Source organism: Gopherus evgoodei, unplaced genomic scaffold (genome assembly GCF_007399415.2).
Source record: "Gopherus evgoodei ecotype Sinaloan lineage unplaced genomic scaffold, rGopEvg1_v1.p scaffold_31_arrow_ctg1, whole genome shotgun sequence".
NCBI lineage: Eukaryota > Metazoa > Chordata > Testudines > Testudinidae > Gopherus > Gopherus evgoodei.
Window position 1 is genome coordinate 4,234,987 of NW_022059983.1, and position 26,618 is coordinate 4,261,604.

The window sequence follows — 26,618 nt, forward strand, 5'->3', positions numbered from 1 at the left end:
GTATGGAGGGAGCCATTTCAAACTCAGAGCAGAAGCACAAAAACACATGCATCCCCTGAAAGGATGAAATGCCAACATGTGGCTGAAAGGATCAAAGTAAAGACCCTGCCCTAGCTGGAGCTCAGAGCTCAAAGCTGTGCAAAGTCTCATGAAAATGCTGCCTTTCTGCATAAGGTGTCCTTGTAGCACCTTAGAGACTAACACATTTATTTGGGTATAAGCTTTTGTGGGCTAAAACCCACTTCATCAGATGCATAGAGTGAAAAATACACGAAGCAGTATATATATTAGAGCTCATGAAAAGATAGGAGTTGCCTCACCAAGTGTGTGTGTGTGTGTGGGGGTCAGTGCTTACAAGACCAATTCAATTAAAGTGGAAGTGGCCTATTCTCAGAATCCTTAATTGTTGCAGGTGACACTCTCCCCTTCCCCTCAGGAGGCAGAGGAGTGTTTGGGTAGGGAAGGAGGAGAGGGGTGAAGACCCCCTCCAGAGCTGCTGGAGGAGCAGCAGTGGGACTTGGGGGGCAGAGCTGATGTAGGGCTGGGGGTGTGCAATTTATGGCTGGTCTGGGGGAGGGGCAGATGTGGGGCTGGGCAGGGGACAGAAAATTAACTAATTATAATGTGGGGGTCTGAGGAGAAGCTACAAGCGCCTTTCTAACCAGCAGCCATATAATAATAGGAAAGATACCTATCTCCTAGTACTGGAAGGGACCTTGAAAGGTCATTAAGGCCAGCCCCCCGCCTTCACTAGCAGGACCAAGTACTGATTTTTGCCCCAGATCCCTAAGGGACCCCCTCAAGGGCTGAACTCACAACCCTGAGTTTAGGAGTCCAATGCTCAAACCACTGAGCTAGCCTTCTCCCTGGGAGCTAGAATCACCTGCTCTGTACATCTGGGAGAGCCGGGCACAGGCATTGTCTCTGACACACACCAGGGCAGGGGGAGTTCAGAAACCAAAAGCCTCAGTATCATCCTTTCAAAAATATCTCACGGTTTGGGCCAAACTTGCGGATTTTGAGGGAAAAAAATCTCATGATTTTCTGGGTCTGACTTGCAGTTTCTGAACGTTGGGGGCTGGTATCCTGCTCCCAGCACCTGGCATCCCCACACTGCAGCTGTCACAGGCTGATCACAAGGATTGGTAGCGACACATGGGATGGTGTCTCCAGCGCAGGCCCAGCGCCCCCAATGCCGGTCGCTGTAAGCAGGTTCCCGGGATGGGCGAGGAGCCACCGGCTTTGGGGCAGTCATGGTTCAGCCTGTCCTACTGACTGACTCCTTCCAATAATGCAGTGCTCTGCACAAGCCCCTGCTCCCAGTGATGGTGCTGGGCTCTCAGGGATACATTCGTCCAGAGTCCCAGAACTCACTGGTTGTCGGGGGGACACTGTACTTCTGTGCCCCCGCTGCTGAGTGCGACCTGTCCCCGGCACAAGGCAGGGAACGAACTGGTCCATCCAGCTAGGAGCTGAGACTGGTCCCTTGCTAGAGGCAGATGCTCTGAGCAGGGCAAAGTGGGCTCAGCCACTGTGCACAGCAGGGAACGTGTTCAGCCACTGGGGCGGCCACACCACACTTACAAGATGCACGATTCTCACTGGATTCTCCAAACCACCCGGTATCCAGCAGCTTCTGGTTCCCTGGGGGATGGAGAAATCCTCTTTGTTATTGATGGGGGGCTGCTGTGCAGTGCACGTCTCGAAATCTGACCCTTAGAACTGACCCTGCTCCGTTTCACACCATTCTGCAGCGTGGCTCCCTTGGAGCAGCAGTGACACCAGGTGGCCAGTTTGGGTAATGCACAGAGCGTATTTCCATGGAGCAGCAGTGACTGGTGGGAATATGTCCTCCAGGTTTCCTGCTGTCCAGACACCTCCAACCACCTCTCCCCTAAAGCCAACAGGAACAGGGCTCTTGCCCTACAGCCCTCACAAGATCCCCAAGGGCAGGAGATGTGAATGAGGACAAGGGGCTGCAGGGGTTTGTCCCTTAGGGGGTCTTGGCCCATCTGCAAGCCGTTCCTGGAGAAGCCTCATAGGGCAGAGCCCCACTGCAGCCATAGCTGTGGTGTGAATACTGATGCCCCCCAACTGTGGCACTCACACAGGAATCCGGCTTTGGTTCTGGGCTGGTCATTCAGCTTGGCAAGATTCATAGATTAGTAGACTCATAGACTTTAAGGTCAGAAGGGACCATTATGATCATCTAGTCTGACCTCCTGCATAGTGCAGGCCACAGAATCTCACCCACCCACTCCTATAACAACCCCCTAACCTATGACTGAGTTATTGAAGTCCTCAAATTGTGGTTTGAAGACCTCAAGCTGCAGAGAATTCTCCAGCAAATGGCCCATGCCCCATGCTGCAGAGGAAGGTGAAAAACCTCCAGGGCCTCTGCCAATCTGCCTGGAGGAAAATTCCTTCCCAACCCTAAATATGGTGACCAGCTAAACCCTGAGCATGTGGCCCAGACTCACCAGCCAGCACTCAGGAAAGAATTCTCTGTAGTAACTCAGATCCCACCCATCTAACATCCCATCACAGACCACTGGGCATATTTACCTGCTAATAATCAAAGATCAATTGCCAAAATTAGGCTATCCCATCATACCATCCCTTCCATAAACTTATCAAGCTTAGTTTTGAAGCCAGATATGTCTTTTGCCCCCACTACGCCCCTTGGAAGGCTGTTCCAGAACTTCATTCCTCTAATGGTTAGAAACCTTTGTCTAATTTCAAGTCTAAACTTCCTAGTGTCTAGTTTATATCCATTTGTTTTTGTGTCCACATTGGTACTAAACTTAAATAATTCCTCTCATTCCCTGATATTAATCCCTCTGATATATTTATAAAGAGCAAGCATATCCCCCACCCCCCAGCCTTCTTTTGGTTAGGCTAAACAAGCCAAGCTCTTTGAGTCTCCTTTCATATGACAGGTTTTCCATTCCTTGGATCATCCTAGTAGCCCTTCTCTGACCTGTTCCAGTTTGAATTCATCCTTCTTAAACATGGGAGACCAGAACTGCACACAATATTCCAGATGAGGTCTCACCAGTGCCTTGTATAACGGAACTAACACCTCCTTATCTTTGCTGGAAATACCTCGCCTGATGCATCCTAAATCCACATTAGCTTTTTTAACGGCCATAGCACATTGGCGGCTCATAGTCATCCTGTGATCAACCAATACTCCAAGGTCCTTCTCCTTCTCTGTTACCTCCAACTGATGCATCCCCATTTTATAACTAAAATTCTTGTTATTAATCCCTAAATGCATGACCTTGCACTTTTCACTATTAAATTTCATCCTATTACTATTAGTCCAGTTTACAAGGTCATCCAGATCTTCCTGTATGATATCCCGGTCCTTCTCTGTGTTAGCAATACTCCCAAGCTTTGTGTCATCCGCAAACTTTATTAGCATATTCCCACTTTTTGTGCCAAGGTCAGTAATAAAAAGATTAAATAAGATTGGCCCCAAAACCGATCCCAGAGGTACTCCACTTGTAACCTCCTTCCAGCCTGACAGTTCACCTTTCAGTATGACCCGTTGTAGTCTCTCCTTTAACCAGTTCCTTATCCACCTTTCCATTTTCATATTGACCCCCATCTTTTCCAATTTAACTACTAATTCCCCATGTGGAACCGTATCAATGCCTTCCTGAAATCGAGGTAAATTAGAGCCACTGAATTTCCTTTGCCTAAAAAATCTGTTACCTTCTCAAAGAAGGAGATCAGGTTGGTTTGGCACGATCTAGCTTTTGTAAAACCATGTTGTATTTTGTTCCAATTGCCACTGACCTCAATGTCCTTAACTACTTTCTCCTTCAAAAATTTTTCCAAGACCTTACATCAAACTAACAGGCCTATAGTTATCAAAATAGAGATATCAAACTAACAGGCCTATAGTTACTCAAATCACTTTTTTTCCCCTTTCTTAAAAATAGGAACTATGTTAGCAATTCTCCAGTCGTACAATACAACCCCTGAGTTTACTGATTCATTAAAAATTCTTGTTAACGGGCTTGCAATTTCATGTGCCAGTTCCTTTAATATTCTTGGATGAAGATTATCTGGGCCCTCCAATTTTGTCCCATTAAGCTGTTTGAGTTTGGCTTCTACCTCGGATGTGGTAATATCCACCTCCATATCCTCATTCCTATTTGTCATCCTACCATTATCCCTAAGCTCCTCATTAGCCTCATTAAAGACTGAGGCAAATTATTTGTTTAGATATTGGGCCATGCTTAGATTATCCTTAACCTCCACTCCATCCTCAGTGTTTAGCGGTCCCACTTCTTCTTTCTTGGTTTTCTTCTTATTTATATGGCTATAGAACCTTTTACTATTGGTTTTAATTCCCTTTGCAAGGTCCATCTCTACATGGCTTTTGGCCTTTCTCACTTTATCCCTACATGTTCTGACCTCAATAAGGTAACTTTCCTTGCTAATCCCTCCCATCTTCCACTCCTTGTAGGCTTTCTGCTTTTTCTTAATCACCTCTCTGAGATGCTTGCTCATCCAGCTTGGTCTACAACTCCTGTCTATGATTTTTTCTCCTTTCTTGGGATGCAGGCTTCCAATAGTTTCTGCAACTTTGACTTGAAATAATTCCAGACCTCCTCCGCCTTTAGATCCACAAGTTCTTCAGTCCAATCCACTTCCCTAACTAATTTCCTTAATTCTTTAAAGTTAGCCCTTTTGAAATCAAAAACCCTAGTCACAGATCTATTCTTGTTTATCCTTCCATCTAGTTTGAACTGAATTAGCTCATGATCACTTGAATCAAGGTTGTCCCCTACAACCATTTCTTCTATGAGGTCCTCACTACTCACCAAAACCAAATCTAAAATGGCATCCCCTCTTGTTGGGTCTTCAACTACTTGGTGAAGAAATCCATCAGCTATCACATCCAGAAAAATCTGAGCCCTATTATTATTACTAGCATTTGTCCTCCAGTCTATATCCGGGAAGTTAAAGTCTCCCATGATCACACAATTCCCATTAATGTTTACTTCATTAAAAACATTAAAGAGGTCTCTATCCATATCCAGATCAGATCCCGGCGGTCTGTAGCACACCCCAAGCACTATCTCGGGGAGGTTCTAGTAGCTTTCTTTCCCAATGTGATTATTGCCCAGACAGACTCTGTCTTACCCATTCCATCACTTCTTATTTCTTTACAGTTAACCTCATCATTGCTATACAATGCTACTCCACCACCTTTGCCTTTATTTCTGTATTTCCTAAACAGCACAGACCCTTCAATACCTGTAATCCAGTCATGACTACTATTTCAGCATGTTTCTGTTATCCCTATAATATCCGGTTTCACTTTCTGCACCAGTAGCTCTAGTTCCTCCATTTCCTCTAGTTCCTCCAAACATCGCTTGCCTCACAACCTAAGTCGTGCAGAACGCAATGCCATCCACAGCCTCAGAAACCACCCTGACATTATCATCAAAGAGGCTGATAAAGGAGGTGCCGTTGTCATCATGAACAGGTCTGACTATCAAAAGGAGGCAGCCAGACAACTCTCCAATACCAAATTCTACAGGCCACTTCCCTCAGATCCCACTGAGGAATACACTAAGAAACTACAGCATCTACTCAGGACACTCCCTACACTAACACCAGAAGAAATCAACATACCCCTAGAGCCCCGACCAGGGTTATTCTATCTACTACCCAAGATCCACAAACCCGGAAATCCTGGACGCCCCATCATCTCGGGCATTGGCACTCTCACTGAAGGACTGTCTGGATATATGGACTCTCTACTCAGACCCTATGCCACCAGCACCCCCAGCTATCTCCGCGACACCACTGATTTCCTGAGGAAACTACAATGCATTGGTGACCTCCCAGAAAAAACCATCCTAGCCACCATGGATGTAGAGGCTCTCTACACAAACATCCCACACACAGATGGAATACAAGCTGTCAGGAACACTATCCCTGATGATGCCACAGCACAACTGGCTGCTGAGCTCTGTGCCTTTATACTTACACACAACTATTTCAAATTTGATGACAATATATATCTCCAGCTCAGTGGCACTGCTATGGGCACCCACATGGCCCCACAATATGCCAATATCTTCATGGCCGACCTGGAACAACGCTTCCTCAGCTCTCGTCCACTCACACCCCTTCTCTATCTACGCTACATTGATGACATCTTCATCATCTGGACCCATGGGAAGGAGACTCTGGAAAAATTCCACCATGATTTCAACAGCTTCCACCCCACCATCAACCTCAGCCTGGACCAATCTACACGGGAGGTCCACTTTCTTGACACCATGGTGCAAATAAGTGATGGTCACATTAACACCACCCTATATCGAAAACCCACCGACCGCTATGCCTACCTTCATGCCTCCAGCTTCCATCCCGGGCACATCACATGATCCATTGTCTACAGCCAAGCACTGAGGTACAACCGCATCTGCTCTAACCCCTCAGACAGAGACCAACACCTACAAAATCTCCATCAAGCATTCTCAAAACTACAATACCCGCATGAGGAAATAAGGAAACAGATCAACAGAGCCAGACATGTACCCAGAAGCCTTCTACTGCAAGACAAACCCAAGAGAGAAACCAACAGGACTCCACTGGCCATCACATACAGCCCCCAGGTAAAACCCCTCCAACGCATCATCAAGGATCTACAACCCATCCTGGACAATGATCCCACACTTTCACAGGCCTTGGGTGGCAGGCCAATCCTTGCCCACAGACAACCTGCCAACCTGAAACATATTCTCACCAGTAACTGCATACCACACCATAATAACTCTAGCTCAGGATCCAATCCATGCAACAAACCTCGATGCCAACTCTGCCCACATATCTACACCAGCGACACCATCACAGGACCTAACCAGATCAGCCACACCATCACTGGTTCATTCACCTGCACATCCACCAATGTAATATACGCCATCATATGCCAGCAATGCCCCTCTGCTATGTACATCGGCCAAACTGGACAGTCTCTACGGAAAAGGATAAATGGACACAAATCAGACATTAGGAATGGCAATATACAAAAACCTGTAGGAGAGCACTTCAACCTCCCTGGCCACACTATAGCAGACCTTAAGGTGACCATCCTGCAGCAAAAAAACTTCAGGACCAGACTTCAAAGAGAAACTGCTGAGCTTCAGTTCATCTGCAAATTTGACACCATCAGCTCAGGATTGAACAAAGACTGTGAATGGCTTGCCAATTACAGAACCAGTTTCTCCTCTCTTGGTTTTCACACCTCAACTGCTAGAACAGGGCCTCATCCTCCCTGATTGAACTGACCTCGTTATCTCTAGCTTGCTTGCTAGCACACATATATATACCTGCCTCTGGATATTTCCATTACATGCATCTGAGGAAGTGGGTATTCACCCACTAAAGCTCATGCTCCAAAACGTCTGTTAGTCTATAAGGTGCCACAGGATTCTTTGCTGCTTTTACAGATCCAGACTAACACGGCTACCCTCTGATACTTTTCCTCCATTTTGTTACCTAGGCGCTTCGCATTAGTGTACAAACATCTTAATTTTTGCCATTTGGCTTCACTGACATTCTTTACCCGGTTAGGCACAGACATTCTACCACCAGTATCACCTATTAGACTGGTATCTACACTACCCTTCCTCCTTATGTCCATTCTTCTGCCCACGGCTGTATCCTCTTTTACTTTGTTTTCTTCCCTCTCAATGTTAAATTCCGGCATGGAGATTACCTGGACATCTCCCAACCATCTCCCCAAAATTCCTAGTTTAAAGCTCTCTTAATCAGTTGTGCCAGCCTCCATCCTAGAAGTCTATTTCCCTCCTTACCTAGGTGAAGTCAATCCTGAGAGAACAGTCCTCTGTCCATGAATGCTTCTCAGTGGCCATACATCCCAAAGCCCTCCTTATAGCACCAATGCCGGAGCTATCTGTTGATCGCCATAATCTTGTCACACCTTAGTTGCCCTTCTCTAGGAACAGGTAGAATCTCACTGAAGATCACCTGAGCCTCAATTTCCTTAAGCGTCTTCCCCAGTCTGGCATAGTCTCCCTTGATACGTTCCAGTGAGAATCTAGCTGTATCATTCGTTCCCACATGAAGGACAATCAGCGGATTCTTTCCCGCTCCCGTTAGGATCCTCTTCAGCCTCAGGTCCACGTCCCGTATCTTGGCACCCGGCAGACAGCACACCCTTCTGTTCTCCCGATCAGCTCTAGTTACAGGCCTGTCTATTCTTCTCAGTAAGGAGTCCACAATCACATAGACCTGCCTTTTCCTGCTGATGGTGCGATTCTCCGGTCTATCCCCGTTCCCTCTGGCTGCAAGTCCTCTCGATTTCTATTGTCCCTTGCAATCCTCTGCAACCCATCCCGTATCCTCCTGGAGCTCATATTTGGTGTTGTCTCCATTGACTCTTCCCCCCTTCCTATAGGACTAACTACTCTTCTCTTCTTCCTTGTCCTCTCACCTTAGCGACCACCTGCTGTGCCCCTTCTTCATTTTCCAACTCTGCAAACCTGTTCCTGAGCTCTATTTCTCCTTCACTGGCCCGTCTCTTCCTCTGCCTGGTTCTCTTAGTCACATGCTTCCCTTGTCCACTTTCCTCACCCAGCAGTCTCCCCTCTGAATTCTTTGGTCCTGCTTCCATCTGCAAGTCTGAGCTTTTCCCTTCAGCCTCCTCATGTCTTTGCTCCATCATCTGCTCGGACCCCCTTCTAAACTCAACCAGAGTTTCCACCTGCCTCTCAAATCCTTGGATCCTTTCTTCCATCAGCTCTATCAGGCGGCGCTTCATGTAGACGAAACTCTTTTCAGGTACCCCCTGCAGGATCATGTACATGCCACAGCTTCCACATCCAGTCATCCTCATTGTGTCTTTCACTGCTGCCTCTGTATCGGTCATAGCCTCCCCACCTAAAACCTGTTAGTCCAGGAAACACAAACCAAAACAAACCCCCAACAGGCACCAGAACACCAGCAGACCACCACCCATTCTCTTCACTAGCCTGTCAGTTCCTCTGCCTTGGTCTCTAAGTCTCCCCTGCAAACTCCTCCTGTAAACTCCTGCTGAAACTCTCCTGTTTACAGCTCTGTTTGCTGACTCCTGTGCTGCTGCAGCTGCCTATGCCGCTGCCTGGCTGGCTGGCCACCTTTACAGGACCCCTAATCAAATATTATTGGTCGAAGATTAATCATCATGATACAGGAGTGTAAATACATCACTGATGTGGGGAAGTGGTACTGCAGCCTGAACCATTCCAATACCTGTCAGAAAATCCCCCCTTTATAGACCGTGCTTGTGTATGACAAAGGGGCGATGAAAATTCCTTTCTCGTGATTGATCGGCCTGTGGAATTCCTTTCATGGCATCTGCATTGACATAACTGATACATTAAAGCCACGTCAACAAGTCATTTCATCAGTCACAGACAACGCCTGCAATAACAACCGTAACAAAAATGGCAATTGTTGTGTATTTGGTTGTCGTGGTTTTTGTTCCTATGGCAACTGAGTTAGATTATTCGGGGATAGCCAGCCAGTTCTATCTGGCTGGCCAGGTCAGTGCAGTGTCTGTAAATAAATGGTTGCTTTTTAAGCTTCCTGCTCTCTATTCTCACATGATCCTTCCTCAACTTTCGGCCCCCAAAGATACTACAGCAATATCCTGGACCAAGCTTATCGCGTTAAGTTTATCGTCTTTGCAGTCTGTTGTATGAAATGCAGTTCTTCGTATATCTACGTGGGCCAGAGATTGTCTATATCTGCAGGAGGTGGGGTAATTACAGTGCCTGAGAACAGTGGGGATGTCAGTCAGGTTGTAACGTGTCCAGAGAAGCACCGCCACCTGCAAATGGACAGGATCGCTGGTCCCAGGGTTTCCCAATGCTTAGGGAAGGGCTGCAAGGACTGGGCCTGCTGAGGCCCATGCAAGTCAGTGCTTATTCTGAGCAAAAGCTGTTAGGAATTTGTGTCCCCAGAGAAACCCGTGGGTGGGGTTTGAAGGGCTGCTCCCAGCCAGAGCTCAGCTCTTGTTGGAGTTGGGGGGATCTCTGGTGAGTTTATTAGCATGTGGGTAGGTGCTTTTTGTTATATCCTTGGGGGCAGCAGATTTAGGAAGAAATCCCTGGAGACACCGAGAGCTGTAAACCTTGAAACAGCCATTTTATTGCTACACCAGAACTAACCAACCGCCAGCCCAAACAGGCTGGGCTATCCCCTAATAATCTAACTCAGTTGCCATAGCAACACAAGATTCTATTACCACAACAACCAAATACACAACATATTCCTTCCCCCTTAATAAGAATGTCCCCAAAATAAAACACACACTAGACTAGAGAAGGAGGGTAGACTGCCTTCATTCCCGGCTAAACCCCAGGGATTATTTTGCCCCATAACATAGGTTCGCCCTAGCTAAAGATCCAGCCAACGAGGGGCCTTCTGTCTCTAGGTGGATTACAGCGGACTTCTGGTGTTGTTGCACCCAAAAGTGTCTTGGGCATGGGCCTGACATAACATTTCTTCCCAGATCTGGACCTTAGCGTCCAAAATATGGGTGTTAGCATGAAACCTCCAAACTTAATTACCAGCTTGGATCTGATAATGCTGCCACCAGCCAGGAAATTATACAGTGCCTAGCTCACTGTGGTCTCCCCAAAACCTTCCCTGGGGGATCCCCACACTCAGATGCCTTGAGTCTTACAACAAAGGGAAATAACCCCCTCCCCTTGTTTCCTTGTTACTTCCAGGCTCCCCTCCCTGGATGACCCTAGGAGATTCCCTGCTTCCAGTCCTGGAAACACAAGTACCAAGAGGTCTAATCTCTCTTCCCCCTCACCCAGAGGGTATGCAAAGTCAGGCTGAGCAAATTTAACACAAACAGATTTTCCTCCTGACTTCTTCCTCCCACCAATTCCCTGGTGAGCTGCAGACTCAATTCCCTGGAGTCCCCACTAAAGAAAAACTCCAACAGGTCTTAAAAAGAAAGCTTTATATAAAAAGAAAGGAAAGGACATAAAAATGGTCTCTATATCCAGTTGACAGTATACAGGGTCAATTGCTTAAAAGAAAAAAATGAATAAACAGCCTTATCCAAAAAGAATACAACTTAATATTCCAGCAACTACACACATGTAAATACAAAAAAACAATATAAACCTATTGTCTTACTATCCTTGTACTTACAACTTGGAAACAGAAGATTAGAAAGCTGGGAGATAGAGAAATCACTCTCAGAGCTGAGAGGGTCACCGAACCAAGACTCATAGACTCTAGGACTGGAAGGGACCTCGAGAGGTCATCGAGTCCAGTCCCCTGCCCTCATGGCAGGACCAAATACTGTCTAGACCATCCCTAATAGACATTTATCTAACCTACTCTTAGACAAAGAACAAAGAACTCACACCCAAACTTCCCTCCACCCAGATTTGAAAAAGTCTTGTTTCCTGATTGGTCCTCTGGTCAGGTGTTTGGTTCCCTGTGTTAACCCTTTTACAGGTAAAGAACATTAACCCTTAGCTATCTGTTTATGACAGCATGGGCCTGACAATGGGCTCAGGGTTCGTAGGGCGAAGGGGTGAGGATGGGGTATCAGCTCATGCCGGGCAGGGGGGTATCTCTGCCGCTGGCAGTAATGGAGGGGAAAAGTCAGGAACAGGTGACTCTTGATTCGGTGTCTGGTCAGAGGTGGTGAAGTCAGGCAACTCAACTGATGATGTGTCCTGAGGACTGGCATGACCTGGCAGCAGCTGATCTATATGTCGCCGCCAGGTGAGATCCTCTGCAGTCTGGACTGTGTAGGAAACAGGTCCCATTTAAGCGATGACAGTGGCAGGGACTCATTTAGCTCCAGAAGTATAATTCTAAGCCAAAACTGGCTGTCTGGGGCTAAAAGTTCGGTCTTTTTCTCTGGGTGTATGCAGGGCCGGCGCTACCATTTAGGCGACCTAGGCAATGGCCTAGGGCGCCAGGATTATTGGGGGGTGCCATTTTGCCGGGGGGCGGCAGGTGGCTCCGGTGGACTTGCCGCAGTCATGCCGGCGGACGGTGCGCTGGTCTAAAGGCTCTGGTGGACCTGCCGCAGTCATGCCAGCAGACAGTCCACCGGAGCCTTTAGACCAGCGGACCATCTGCTGGCATTACTGCGGCAGGTCCACCGGAGCCGCGGGGGGGGGGGGGGCGGTGAAATGGCAGTGCGCCTAGGGCGTGAGAAACCCTGGCACCGGTCCTGGGTATATTCCTGATGACTTGATCTTGCTGCTGACATAGAACTGTTTGTCGGGGTTCAGAAGATTTCAGCAGATCAAAGCAAGTGCGCAGCTGTCGTCCCATCATTAGAAAGGCCGAGGATGCCTTGGTTGTAGCATGAGGTGTGTTTCTGTAGGGTAGTAAGAAGGTATTCAGACACTTTTGAAGGGATAATTGTCCCCTTGTCAATTTCAAAGCGTGTTTCATTGTCTGCACAAATCTTTCAGTTAATCCATTGGTGGTGGATGATATGGTGCTGACGTGATGTGGTGTATCCCATTTGCCTTCATAAACTTTTGAAACTCCTGAGAGATGAACTGCGGTCCGTTGTCACTCACAAGTTGTTCTGGCAGACTGAAACGATTAAAGAGTCCTTGGAGTTTTGGATAGTACTCTCTGCAGTAGTGGACTGCATTATAGAGACTTCTGGCCATTTAGAATGGGCACCTACTATCACCAAGAACATGCTTCCTTCAAGGGGGACAGCAAAGTCAATGTGAATACGTTGCCACGGTTTTTCAGGCCAGTCCCAAGGATGTAGGGGTGCCCACTGGGGTGCATTCCTCACACCCTGACATGACATATGTGACAGTCAGCAGCGACCCCCTAACAGCTAGTAGCCTTATAATAGCTGGCAACCATTAGGAGAAATTGGACACCTCACGGACATAGTAGCCTGAACTTTTGAACTGTCTTTCCTTATCAGTCTTGAGGCAGTTTAAGCTGGTCCTAAGCTGGTTTTTGCTGAGCAGATTGCAGAAGTGCAGGGTTTGCTAATCACCAATCAAATGCTAACACGACCGAAGCCTGTGTGTGTGTATAAAAGATTCTTGGGTTTTGTATGGAGTAGAGCTTTTTGAACCAAGGTACAGAACTCTCCTATCTTCTGCAGAATAAAGCAACCTTTCCTTATCCTGTCTGGCTGTCATTGGCTCTCAGCTAGGCGGACCCGACATTTCAGTAACACATACAAGCTCTTGCCTTCTCTTCAATAGCACTGTCCAACCCAGGCCACCAAAAATAGCTTCGTGCAATTTCCTTCATGCGCACTATTCCACAGTGCCTGGAATGGAGCTGTTCTAACATCTGTGATCTGAGTGGTGGTGGGATAATGACACGTCTCCCTCACAACAAACAACCGGATTGGACCGATAACTCCGTCCTCCTGGACATGTAGGTAACAAGGTCAGGTGAGATCAGAGAGGTTCACCGAGATGTTCCATGCATCACCAGGTCCATAACTTGGGACAATATTGGGTCAACTCGAGTTGCCTTCGTTACCTGAATAGCGGTGATAGGTGTATTCTCTACTTGTTCAAAGTAAAAGATTTCCTTCTGGGCAATATCTTGACAGTTGACTGACAACAGCAGCCTTGAGAGACCATCCGCATTGCCGTGCAGAGTGGATTTCCGATATTTGATGTCATATGTGTGTGCGGAAAGCAACAATGCCCACCGTTGCATATGACTAGCAGCTAATAGGGGAATGCCTGTGTGGGGTCCAAAAATTGAAGTCAGGGGTCGATGGTTCTGTCCGAACAGGTACTGATGAAAATTCTGAATTCCGAAAACGATTCCCAATGCCTCATGTTCGATTTGGGTGTAGTTAGTTTCTGCTTTGCTTAGAGTGCGTGTAGCAAAAGCAATAGGTCTCTCTTCTCCCGAAGGTATAATGTGTGACATGACTGCTCCCACTTCATAAGGGGATGCATCGCAGGCCAACTGTAGGGGTAAGGATGGATCAAAGTGCGTCAGAACTTCAGAATTTAGCAATGCATCATTAGCTTTGTTAAATGCAACATCACACGCTTCAGTCCACTTCCAGGCCTTGTTCTGCCCAAGGAGTTCGTGAAGTGGTTTTAGCAGTGTGGCTAACTGTGAGATGAACTTTCCATAATAGCTCAAAAGTCCTAGAAACGAGTAAAGCTGGCTAACATTTTGATGAGGGGAGCCTCCACAATAGCCTTAACTTTGGCAGGGGTCTTACGAAGACCTGTAGCATCAATGATGTGTCCCAAATATTCAACAGAATGCTAGAAGAATTCACACTTGTCTTTGCAGACTCGTAGTCCATACTCTTCCAGTCTTTGTAGGGTAGCCTCTAAATTCTTTAGGTGATCCTCCTCATTCCTTCCAGTGACTAGGATATCATCCAGATAGCACTAGACTCCTGGCAAGCCACACAAGATCTGATTCATAGCCCTCTGGAACAGGCCGGGAGCAGATGTTATTCCGAAGGGTAGGCGACAATATCGATAAAGCCCCTTATGCGTCACAATAGTCAATAGCTCTTGGGACTTTACATCAATGTGCATCTGTAAATATGCTTAACTCAGATCAATCTTACTGAACTTTTGTCCCCCAGCCAGGCTTGCAAAGAGGTCATGGATGCGGGGTAGCGGGTATTGCTCTGCACATAACACTGGGTTGACAGTGGCCTTAAAATCACCACAAATCCGGAGAGAGCCATCTTTCTTCACTATTGGAACGATAGGAGTTGTCCATGGGCTATGGGTAACTGGTATTAGGACTCCATTTGTGACCAGGTGCTCCAGGTCCGCTTCGACTTTCGGCCTGATGGCATATGGCACAGTTCTGGCTTTCAGATATTTTGGTTGACTGTCAGGTTTAATGTTCAATGTCACAGTGATTCCCTTCATATGTCCCAGATCCTCTCCAAAAACAGCAGCATGTTTCCTTAGTATAGTGGTAAGACCGGTTTCTTCTTTAGTCACTTGGTGCACTTCTGCCCAATTCAGCTGGATCTTCCTAAGCCAAGACCTACCCATCAAGGCTGGGTAATTACCTCTCACCACAAACATTGGCAATTTAGCAGCCTGTCCATTGAGCTCCACCTAAACATCAGTAGTGCCCAGCATGGGCACAGCTTCTCCCGGATATGTCTTCAGCACTGTTTTTGTTGCTTTAAGCGGAAGATGCTGTAGCTTTTCTTTATACACCGTCTCTGAGACCAGCGAAACAGCTGCACCTTTGTCCAGTTCCATGTGTATAGGTTTGCCATCCAACAATGGGGTTACCCAGAATTCATGTGAGCACACTGTCAAAGCCAGTGGCTCTTTTTCTTGTGAGGAGATATCTCCTTGGTCATCCTGAGTCTGCTCTAGGATATGCAGATTTCTCTTTTTGGTTGGCCAGACCACAGGCCTCCTTTTCTTTTGTTTACAGGCACACTCAATGTGTCCCTTTTTGCCACAGTGTCGACACACCAGGTCCTTACACCAGCATTCTGATGCATGGTGACCCGGCTTACCACAGGGGTAACATTCCTGACTCCCCACAGTTTTGTGGGTAGATTCTTGTGACACCTCATGCACCCTAGGGGATGCACCGATGGATTGTGCCTCCTTTGTAGCCAGTTCCATGTAGACAGCAATATCAATGGCCTTCTGTAAGGTAAGTGGAGCCTCTGTCAATAGGCGCTTCCATATAGCTTCACTGGGCAGGCCACACACTAACCTGTCACGTAGGGCATCATTCAACATCTCCTTAAATTCACAGTGTTCCACAAGCCTTTTCAAAGTTGCTACAAATTGTACAACTATTTCGTCTTCTTTCTGGGCTCTTTTGTGGAACCTGTATCTTTCAGCAATTACCAGTGGTTTTGGGGAAAAATGGGACCCCAGGATTTCCACAATGTCACTGTAAGATTTGGTCTCTAGCTTAACAGGGTGTAGTAAGCTGCATAGCAGGGAGTAGGTCTTAGCCCTTACAACCCTTACAAATATTGGCACCTTCTTCTCCTCTGTAATGTCATTTGCAATAACAAAAAGCTCAAAACGCTCAGTATACACAGGCCATTGCACTATAGTCTCCTCAAAAGGTTCTAGTGGCCCTGTAAGTGTAGCCATGGTTTTAGTTTCAGTTTGCACAGTCAGAGCAAACAAGCCAGTTATCACCCCCTTCCAGCAGCAAACGAGGGTTGTTTGTTTTTGTACCTTATCTTCTACTTCCTTCTGTTGCTGGGGCAGCACAGAGATCCCACCCTCATGGCTCGTTGTTATATGATCCTTGGGGACAACAGGTTTAGGAAGAAATCCCTGGAAACACAGAGAACTGTAAACCTTGGAGCAGCATTTATTGCTACACACAGAACTAACCAACCGCCAGCCCAAACAGGCTGGGCTATCCCCTAATAATCTAACTCAGTTGCCATAGCAACACAAGAGTCTATCACCATGACAACCAAATAAAACACTTTTATTGTTTTTAATATGGTTTATCTGTATTGCATTTAGCTTAAGAATAAATGTGCCTGCTTAGAAAGAGCTGCCTGGTAACATAACTGTGGCAATTACACTGTTTACCATCTCTGAAGAGGAAGCAAACAGGCCTGCTTAGGCAGTCTGTCCTGTGGGTGTGGGACGAGCTTTGCAGCCGATCTGAGACTTGCTGCCTTCACTTTCGATATTAATCAGATCAAGGTCTCTGCTCAGTATATAAGGAGGAGCCGTGTGTGTGTGTGTCTGTGTATCTGTGTGTCGAGATCACAACTGAAGACTGGCCCATCTGTTCTACTTCAATAAAGCTGAGAAGAACGGAAGTGTTTCGGGACTAATGGTGAGAGATTCTTTTCTGGTCGCGGCTTGTTAAACCATAGGTGCAACCAGGAGGGGAGGAGGGTGCAATGGTGGGGCGACTTGCCTTCCACAGTTTAGTTGGGGGCACTGGGGCGCAAGGAGCAGGTCAGGGGCTAATTAGGCAGTGTTGTGTTTCTGGGAGTGGGGCAGCGTCTCAGTAGGGGGCGCTGTGCTCCAAGGAGAGGTTGGTGGTCTCATAGGAGGCGCAATGCCCCAGGGAATGTGGCTGGATGCTCAGCTGGGAGCACTCAGGGCCGGCGCTTCCATTTAGGCGGCCTAGGCAATCGCCTAGGGTGCCAGGATTATTGGTGGGCGGCGTTTTGCCGGAGAGGGCGGCAGGCGGCTCCGGTGGAGCTGCCGCAGTCATGGCTGCGGACGGTCGGCTGCTCGCGCGGCTCCGGTGGACCTCCCGCAGGCACGACTGCAGCAGCTCCACCGGAGCCGCGGGAGCAGCGCACGGGGTGGTGAAATTGCCGTGTGCCTAGGGCGCTAAAACCCCTAGCGCCGGTCCTGGGAGCACTGGACTGCAGGTAGCTGGCTGGCATGTTGTGCTGCGGGAGTCGGGTGGTGGGCATCAGTTACGGGCATCATGTTGCATGGAGTGGGGTGAGGGGTCAGTAGGGGGGCTGTTCTGCAAGAAGTTGAGGGGGTGGGGCAGGGCCAGTGCAAGGAAGTTTTGCACCCTAGGCGAAACATCCACCTTGTGCCCCCTCCCCCCCCACGGCAGCTAACCACCCCCCCACTCCCTCACCAGAGGAGCCTCCCCTGCAGCAGCTAACCCCACCCACCATGGCAGCTAACCCAACCCGCCACCTGGGGATCCTGCGGCCCCCACAGCAGCTACCCACCCTCTGCAGCTAACCCTGCCCAGGGAGCCCCCCCGCGGAAGCTAATTCCACCCGGGGAGCCCTCCCAGCTCACCTCCGCTCCACCTCCTCTGCCACGCATGCCGGTGCCGCTCCAATTCTCCTCCCCTCCCAGGCTTGCGGCAGGGGGGCCTTCAATCACTCAGTGTCTTCGGCAGCACTGAAGGACCCGTCGCCGAAATGCTGCCAAAGACCCTGAGTGACTGAAGGGCCCCCTGCCGCTGAAGTGCCACCGAAGACCCAGACTGCCGCTGGGTGAGGAAAGGGATTCTTGGTCAGGGCTTGCTGGTCCCGAGGTCTGGGGCAAATTGTCCCACTTGCCCCTCACCCAGGTGGCCCTGGGGGCGAGGAGCTCAGTATGGGTGTGGTGCTGCAGGGAGGCAGGACTCAGCAGAAGTTTGGGACGGTCAGGAGGGGGTGCTGTGCTCCAGGGAGGTGGGCAGGGATAGATTAAGCAGCCAAAACCTTCCTTAACACAGAGAAAAGGTGCCCAGTGACACCTTGCGCCCTTCCAGAATGTCACAAATGTCTGAAGACCATGAAATGTAGAGTTAAGGGGGCAGAGCTAAGGTGATGTGGGCCTTTGCCCTAACTCTGTTTCTGAAGTTGGAGTTCTGCTGAACTCACGGCTCTGGAAGGGCAGGAGCTCTCACTGGGCAACCTGAACTCTGCTTCAGTGAAGTTTTTGCTATTTAACTTCCTAGTGTTTTAAATTGAAAGAGAAATGGTTGTCGGTGAGAGTTCGTGGCCATTTACACAGCTGTTGTCCCTGCCTAGGTTTGCAGTTGCCATGCTACTGTGCCTAGGTAATTATCAAAACACCGAAGTGTTCCATGGTGCTTTACATCAGGACATCTCAAACAGCTTTACATCAGTATCCCCATTATACAGGTGGGAAACTGAGGCACAGGGAGGAGAAGTGACTTGCCCAAGGTCACTCAACAGACCAGTGGCAGAGCTAGGGATAGTCCCAGTCCAAGGGTCTCTCCACTAGGCCACGTGGTTGCCATGTGATTCCTCAGGGCTTCTCCTTTCTTCTGTACATTGCGTTACAGTGTGCTGGGGGTAAGGTGAAGATTTTGTCACGGTTAATTTTAGGAAGTCAGGGACAGGTCGCAGGCAATAACCAAAAATAATGTGGGGAGGGGCTGATGGGCGGTGACTGAAGCTCGAGCCCCATGGTGCGGGGGGAAGAGAGCCCGAGTCCCACAGTGGGGGGTCGGGGGGTGGGTCTAGCACCTGCACTGTGGCTGCTGACAGCTCCAGGGCCCGCGGTGCCTCAGGGCCCTAAGGCACCAGCTGCAGCAGCTCAGAGCTCCGGGGCACGAGCCTGCTGACATCTCCCCCCCCCACACACACACCCCAGGGCTGAAGCGGAAAATGTCCCAGAGGTCTCTGAAAGTCCTGGAATCCATGATCTCTGTGACAGAATTTTATCCTTTAGGGTTAATGGTCGTGCTGTGAAACGTTCCCAGTGTGTAGCTGTCAACAGGGCCGGGGAGAGAAATCTCAGCTGTGGTGGCTACAACTATCATTAAAGGCTGCCGTGCTGCAGGGATGGGACAGGGGCTCATGCAGGGAGGGGTTATTTAGGTTCAGCAGAGAGCCCCCCGCTGCATGGATATGAACCGGGGGTGGGGACTCAGGAGGCAGCGCTGTATTACTGGGAGGCTCAGTAGGGGGCACCACGCTGCAGTGAGGGTGGCAGGGGACTCAGCAACGGGTGCCATGCTTCAAGGAAGGGGGGGGACTCATCAGGGGGTGCTGTGCTGCAGGGAGCAGGTTGGGGGGATTCAGGAAGGGGCAGGGAGCTCGACGGGCAGTGCGGTGCTGCAAGGGGTGGGGTGGGATTTATACTGAAGGTGCTTTCCCCTCACAGTCTGTGCTGGCCCGAATGCCCCAGTATGGCGCTAGGGTCACCGTGCTCAGTAGGGGGCACTGTCCCCCTGCCATCAGCGCTGGCCCCAATGACACAATCCGGCATGTCCAAGGTGACAAAAGGCCAACTTAGCCTGTCACACAAACTGCAAAAGTCATCAAAGCGGGAGACCAACAGACGGGACTGAGGGAGGGAAAAGAGCTGCGCTCAGGCTATGGGCTCGGCCGGGCTCCGGTGAAGTCACAGGCTGGCACGACAATGAGCTGAGAGAATCCAGAAATGGGAGGAACCTTCCACAGTTCAAATCCCCAGAGCGCCTTTGAGTGATTAATATCAATGGGACTAGACCCATCCCCCCACCTGGATATTGTGTATCTGGGGGTCACTACATAGGAGCATTGGGATGGGAGGACTGAAAGAAACAAGCCTCACCAGCAAGGCTGCCACCCCCACTGTCTCCTGGGACCCCAGGGTCCATCGGGACACCACTGGGCCTTGTTCTCCTCATCCTCAGAGACGTGCTGACCAGAGCAGGTCAGAGAGGGAGCCACGTGACACCACCAGCTCCAGCTGAATCTGCTAAACGCCACCTGGGATGTGAGATGGATTCTTGAGGACACCCCAGTCCGTCTTAGGGCATTGTGCTTCTCCGCCTTATTTCTACCCCTTTTCTCTCTGCCTTTTGCCTCTGTCTGCTAAGGATTCAGCTTCACTGGCCAAGACAATTCTACCCTTTGCACGTGGGCTGTGAGCCTGTGACCAATAGTGCAGCTAAAAGCGAGGCCTTAAACATCCAGGTGCCAGCATGAGTTTGCCAGGTGCAGGAGAGGCTGGTCAGACCATGGGCTGGGCCTGTGTTTCTCCAGACTCATGGCTGGAAGTGAGAGTCAGCCCCAGGGACAGAAGCTGCATTTTCTCCCTTTGCTGTTCTTTCCTCTCCCCTTTTGTGTGTGTTTGTCTGGATTTGCCTTAAACCCGGCAGGGTCAGACTGTGACAGCATCAACAGCAGCAGCCGCTCCAGCTCGTCTAAACTAACTTTCCCTCTTTCCCCCCACAGGACAATTCATACCATCTCTGACGCTATCCTACAGACTGGGCAACCAGGGGGTTCTCCATAAATGACTCTCTACAGGCACAGGGAATGACTGAGGGAGATTGTGAAAATGAAAGTCTCACTTAATGCTTTTGTCTCTTGGGGCCATAGGGTTCACCATTATTTGCAGGGCTAGTTGCATTAGGAGGAGAAATCAAAGACAAGTCAGGTCTGGTCTTGGTGTGATCTTGTTTATTTGCACAGAGCGCACACACAGTTGTAGTTTCTGAACACAGCAGAAAGAGTCACAGGCAGTTTCCTCGCTCCAAAATCCCCAGGCCTGCCCTCAGTGGGCTCTGTGCCCAAGAAACTCTGTCCCTCTGCTTCCTCTAAGAGATGGTCTACACTGCAGAATTAGGTCGACCTAATTACATCGCTCAGGGCTGTGAAAAATTTCACATCCTGTGTGATATGCTTAAGCCGACAGAAGCTCCATTGCAGACACTGGTAGAACTAATGAGACTGAGGCCCAGTGGGGGTTCTCCTCATGCACACAGGAAGGGAGAAAAATGCCCCTGCCTTTGTCCAAGCCCTTGATAGTCACCCAGTCCCCTCTCCCGCACACTCTGGCTCTCCTGGAAGCTCTAGGAGGAGACTCCTGCTCTAGATTCAAGGTGGGATGAAGGGCTAGAGCTTGTGTAGAGAACAGAAGGCTTGAGGGGTCTGGGGTTCTTCCTCCCTTCCCTGTGGACTCGCTGAGATCTGCAAGGTGGGAGAAGCCCCAGCAGGCTGATTGGGAGCCATTACCCATCCCAAGCACTTTGTGGGAAACTACTTCTTTCTGTAAGGAAATTCTTTGGCTTCCTGTTGGGAAAATACTAATCCTTTCCTCACATGTCACACGTTGTGTGGGCCCTTCCATCCCCAGAAAAACAGAGGGGGTATCTCTCCTGGCATTCCTAAGGGGGCAGAGTTAAGGTTATGTGCTTGAGCTGAGTGAAAAGTATCACCTTAACTCCACCTTTCCCATTTCCTGCCCAAACTCCCACTGGACCTTCACATGTGAGCTGTCTAAACTAACTGTACATGGAATATCTCATTGTCTCTTTGCAGGCAGGCTGAGCAGTGCACTGGAGCTGCCATGGCTGGGTCAGATGATAACGAGCTTCCCAAGATACCTGAAGAGGATATGGAAGCACTGAAGGCAGCTGTTGGGAAAGGAAATCTCAATGAAGCAGCTGCTAATGCGAAAGAGGCTCTGGAGATGGCTGATAAAATCAGTCAACATCGCTGTCACGGGGAAGACAGGCTCTGGAAAATTGTCCTTCGTCAATGCCATCCGGGGCCTGGAGGATACAGATAAAGGTGCTTCTGAGACGGGGGTGAATGAAACGACAATGGAGCCCACTGCTTACCCACATCCTACATACCCAAATGTAACCATCTGGGATCTGCCAGGGATCGGGTCCCCAAAGTTTGAACCAGACACGTACCTCAAACAGGTGCAGTTCAGCCGCTACGACTTTTTTATCATCATCTCCTGCACCCGCTTCACATCCGACGACATTCAACTCACCCAGGAGATCCAGAGACTGGGGAAGAAGTTTTTCTTTGTGCGCTCCAAGGTGGATCAGGATTTGACAAATGAAAACCGATACTATGACGCGGAGGGAAAACTGAAGCAGAGCAATGCTTCTGTGAAAAGGCCACATCAGTACAGTGAGAGTGCGATCCTCGAGGGCATCAGAGAGAACTGCATCCAATGGCTGAAAACAGGAGGGGGGGGCTCCCCACGGGTTTTTCTTGTATCTAGATTGGACTTAGGCAAGTACGATTTTCCCAAATTGCAGGAAACGCTAGTGGATGAGCTCCCCAGTCACAAGAGACTCACTCTTCTACGATCTCTGTCCAATACTTCTAAAGAAATCTTGGAGAAGAAAAAACAACAGCTGCAAACACGGATATGGTTTAAAAGTGTGGTATCATGCGCAGTTGCTGCTATTCCTCTCCCGGGTCTCTCCATTGCTTGTGATGCTACCATACTGGTGACGTCCCTGAAAGAGTACTGCAGGGACTTCGGTCTCAGTGAAAACGCTCTCGCTGCACTAGCTAGACAGAATAACAAGCCCATTGCAGAGCTGAAGGCCGTTATAAAGTACCCTCTGTGTGAGGAAATAACAAAAGATCTTGCATTTAAGCTACTGACCAAGTGCGCAGCTGGGGCAGTGCAATATGCTACATTGTTTTTAAAATTTATACCCGTGGCTGGTGCTGTGGTAGGTTCTGTGGCAGCTGCAGCAGTTTCTCTCCCTACCACATACTTCATGTTGAAGAGTTTCCTGGATGATGTTGCTGCTGATGCTGTACGAGTTCTGGAGGTGGTTATGGACGAAGCCATTTCAAACTTGGAGAAAATGGACAAAAACACCCGCACCCCTTGAAAGGAAGAAACATCAGCACGTGGCTGGAGCTCGGAGCTCAAAGTCTCATAAAATTGCTGCCTTTCTGCATCAGGTGGGAAACTTCACCAGAACTGAGCTCTGAGCCCCATTTCCACTGAGGTCTCTCACCCACCATGACATATTGAATTTAATTCAGCCATAAAATGGACAGGGGGGATCCTGACTGACCCTGTTCTTTGCTTTGTCTTCATTTCCCCAGCAAAAGAGGCCAAGTTGTGATAAAGCTCCACAGGGTCCCGAGTGCCTCATGCTCTCTGCAGAGACCTCAGGGAATGGTTATTTCAGGCCCCAGCAGAGAGCAGGGCCATGGCAGAGCCCATCAAACTCTTCTCCGGGAAATGACAGGGAGCGACACCAACGATGACTTGTTCTAGCCACAGATTTTCCATTTCTTGGTTCCCGTTGCCCTGAAATTGCAGCCTGGGCTTGGGCATGTGAGTAAATTCACTCAGACACAATCGTAAAAACCCTAAATCCTGACCTGGCTTGGGTGACGACTCCCTGGTGCCAATTCCTCCCTCGTCACCGCAGGACCCCAGGCCAACAAAACAGGTTTTTGAGCACAGACGCTTTCACACTTTCCCCCAGGCTGCCCCTGTCTGGGGAGGAGCGGCCTGTAACCTCCCACAAAGCCCCCTGACTGACCTCCTGCAAACACCTCCTTCAGCCTCACCCCCGCCATGGACCCTCCGGATCCCTCGACAATGGCCCACAGCTTGAGCTCTGGGAGCGCTGCTCATTGCATTATCCCAACCATCTCCCTGCTCCCTTGTATTCCCCTGTCTGCCTGGAGCACCTGCCTGCTTGGTCTAGTCTTAGATTCAAGTATCAAAGGGGTAGCCATGTTAGTCTGGATCTGTAAAAAGCAACATAGAATCCTGTGGCACCTCGTAGACTAACAGACGTATTGGAGCATGAGCTTTCATGGGCGAATATCCACTTTGTCAGACGCAAGAACGCTCACCTGATGAAGTGGATATTCACCCACGAAAACTCATGCTCCGATACGTCTGTTAGTCTATAAGGTGCCACAGGACTCTCTGTTGCTATTTAGTCTTAGACTGTCGCTCTCAGGGGCAGGGGCGGGGCCTATCCTTTTGTTCTGTGTCTGTACAGCACCTAGCGCAACAGGGCCGTCTCCCAACAGATGTTACTCTGAGACAATAATAGATTAAGAAATGCTTAGACTGATCCTTGTAATTCTGCCTCTATGCTCATAGGTTTAACCAGCCCATTATGCACAGGTAGATTTGTCCAGGGAAGCACCTGTGTCTGGCTGTGCTATTAATCCTGTGAGTGGCCCTGGATTTAAATGGAGAAGGGTCAAGATGTGTCTGGCTGATAAACCCATATGGGCTGCTTGATAATTACCTGTCTGAGTGTGGCTGTAACTTGTGCTCTGGGCTGTGCCCCCATTCACGGCTGGTGAGTTTGTGCGGAGAGAGGCTCTAGTGTTTGATGCTGAGTTTATGTACATCTATTGCTCCTTGATTTGCCATTCTCAGTGGGAGCCTTTTCTGTAGTTTATTATAAGAGCCGATGATTGAACAATTCATTTGAGCAATTGGAGACTTCGATACATTGCAGCTGGTCTGGCCATATGTATAGCCAGTGCCTCAGCCTCTGCCTTCCCTCAATAACCCATTGATTTGTAGCTTTTATTTTTCATAATGATTAGAGGTCTGGTTCTGCGATACTTTCACACCTCCAGAATGGGCCTCTCTTGTCTTGTAGAAATGATTTAATATTTCAATTATAATAAATTTGCATTTAATCTGGACTAAGAGCCCGTGTCTCTGAATTTCACCATTGCTTAAAGGCATTGCTCTGAGTAGACAGGAGCTCTTCCCTCGAGTATCACTAATTGGGGAGTGTAATAAGGAGGGGAGGAATGCAGTCATAGGGTGTTTGTGAGGAAAAGAAACAAAACCCTGAAGCAGCAGCATCGCCAGCAAGAAGGATGGGGTCTTTACCTTAGGGGATTCTCTACAGTTCCTTAATTGTGACTTGAGCCCCCACCCAGTAACCTGGGAACCCGTATCTGCTCTGGGCACCTTTGCTGGGCAAATCTGCGCCCACTCACCAGCACAGTCAAGAGAGGGTTAAAGAGAAGAACTCTGCTGGCGGAGGGAAGAGGAAGGATGGTGTGAGCTGGGACTGACATTTACAGTTCAACACCTTCCCCCAGCTACTGTCTCAGGGCGCATCTGTCACAGCCCAGACCAATTGGCCCCTGAGTGGCTGATTCAGTTTGTTTTGCCTCCCAGCCCCTCGCTCACAGTTTGTGGCTGCAGGAGAATCAGGGTCCTTGGGGCTCGACCCCCCTGTCCTGCTAGGATGATGTCAGAAGTGGGATTAAACCTGTGCGGGGACACGTCCATTGGACCTTAAACCTAAAGCCGCCACCACTTTGCGGTTCTGGGGCTGTTACAATTATTTCAGCAGCTGGAACAGGGAGCCTGCACCAGAGTCTTTAGGTGAATGTAGACCCTGAGCCCAGTCACTGTTCAGGCTTTGCCCAGCTGGTTCCCACCAGGGAACTCTCCACAGTATCAGCCCAACAACGAAACTTAACCACATTTAACCCCAATGTCCCCAAGCCACCCACAGTTGATATGTAAATGAGCTACGGCCTCACTCAGTCCCTCTGCCCTTCAGCAGTTGCCAGCAGAGAGCTCCCTCCGGTACCTGCCCTCTCTGATGGACTTCAGGCCCCAGGGCTCACACTCCTCTCTCCAGGGTCTGCCCCTACCTGGGTTCCCCCTCCCTTGTATCGTCTTTTCCTGGCCCCGACCCAGCCGGGGTCACCAATTATCAGTAAGTTGCCCTGTCACCCCCAGCTGGGGACTCGCTGCTAGCTCACAGGCCAGGCTGAGCTTGGTTTGCCTTAAAGGGCCGGCCAGCCAGTGACACCTCCCAGAACAAACCCACTGCACACACAGCGCAAAGCGAGGATGAGAGGCACCAAATCACACGTGACAAATGTCAGTCACCTCATATAACACCCGACTGGAAAGTGCTCGGATACCCCGGGGACAAGGTCAGGATCAGACCTTGAAGAGAATCCAGGCTGGTCTGGGAATCACAGAAACCTTCCTGAGTCTCAGGGGAAGACACAGAGCGTATTTCCCATGGAGCAGCAGTGACTGGTGGGAATATGTCCCTACTCTTCCTCCAGGTTTCCTGCTGTTCAGACACCCCCAACCTCCTCTCCCCTAAAGCCAGCAGGAACAAGGCTCTGGCCCTACCACCCTCACAAGCTCCCCAAGGACAGGAGATGTGAATGAGGACAAGGGGCTTCAGGGGTTTGTCCCTTATGGGGTCTTGGCCCACCTAGGAACTGTTCATGGAGAAGCCTCAGTCTGGCATGTCCAAGGTGACAAAGGTCCAGCTCAATCTGTCATACAAACGGTTTGCAAAAGTCAGCAAAGCAGGAGATGAATAGACGGGCAGATGGGCTGCAGGAGGGGAAAGACCTGGGCTCAGGCTATGGGCTCGGCCGGGCTCCAGGT

At 49.4% G+C, this 26,618-nt stretch overlaps 1 protein-coding gene and 1 long non-coding RNA gene across 2 annotated transcripts; both read left to right on the top strand.

Moving 5' to 3' along the window:
- The first annotated feature begins 15,575 nt into the window (after positions 1–15,575).
- Positions 15,576–26,405, top strand: LOC115640528. Its single transcript, XR_003997892.1, has 3 exons — positions 15,576–15,681; positions 15,978–15,980; positions 26,395–26,405. It is a non-coding gene; the product is annotated as an uncharacterized LOC115640528 (long non-coding RNA).
- LOC115640526 (interferon-inducible GTPase 5-like) lies at positions 20,760–23,580 on the top strand. Its single transcript, XM_030543361.1, is given in 3 exon segments — positions 20,760–20,776; positions 21,758–21,919; positions 21,921–23,580. Coding segments are annotated over 3 exon segments (1,329 nt in total). The 5' UTR covers positions 20,760–20,774; the 3' UTR covers positions 23,086–23,580.
- Positions 26,406–26,618: the final 213 nt, after the last annotated feature.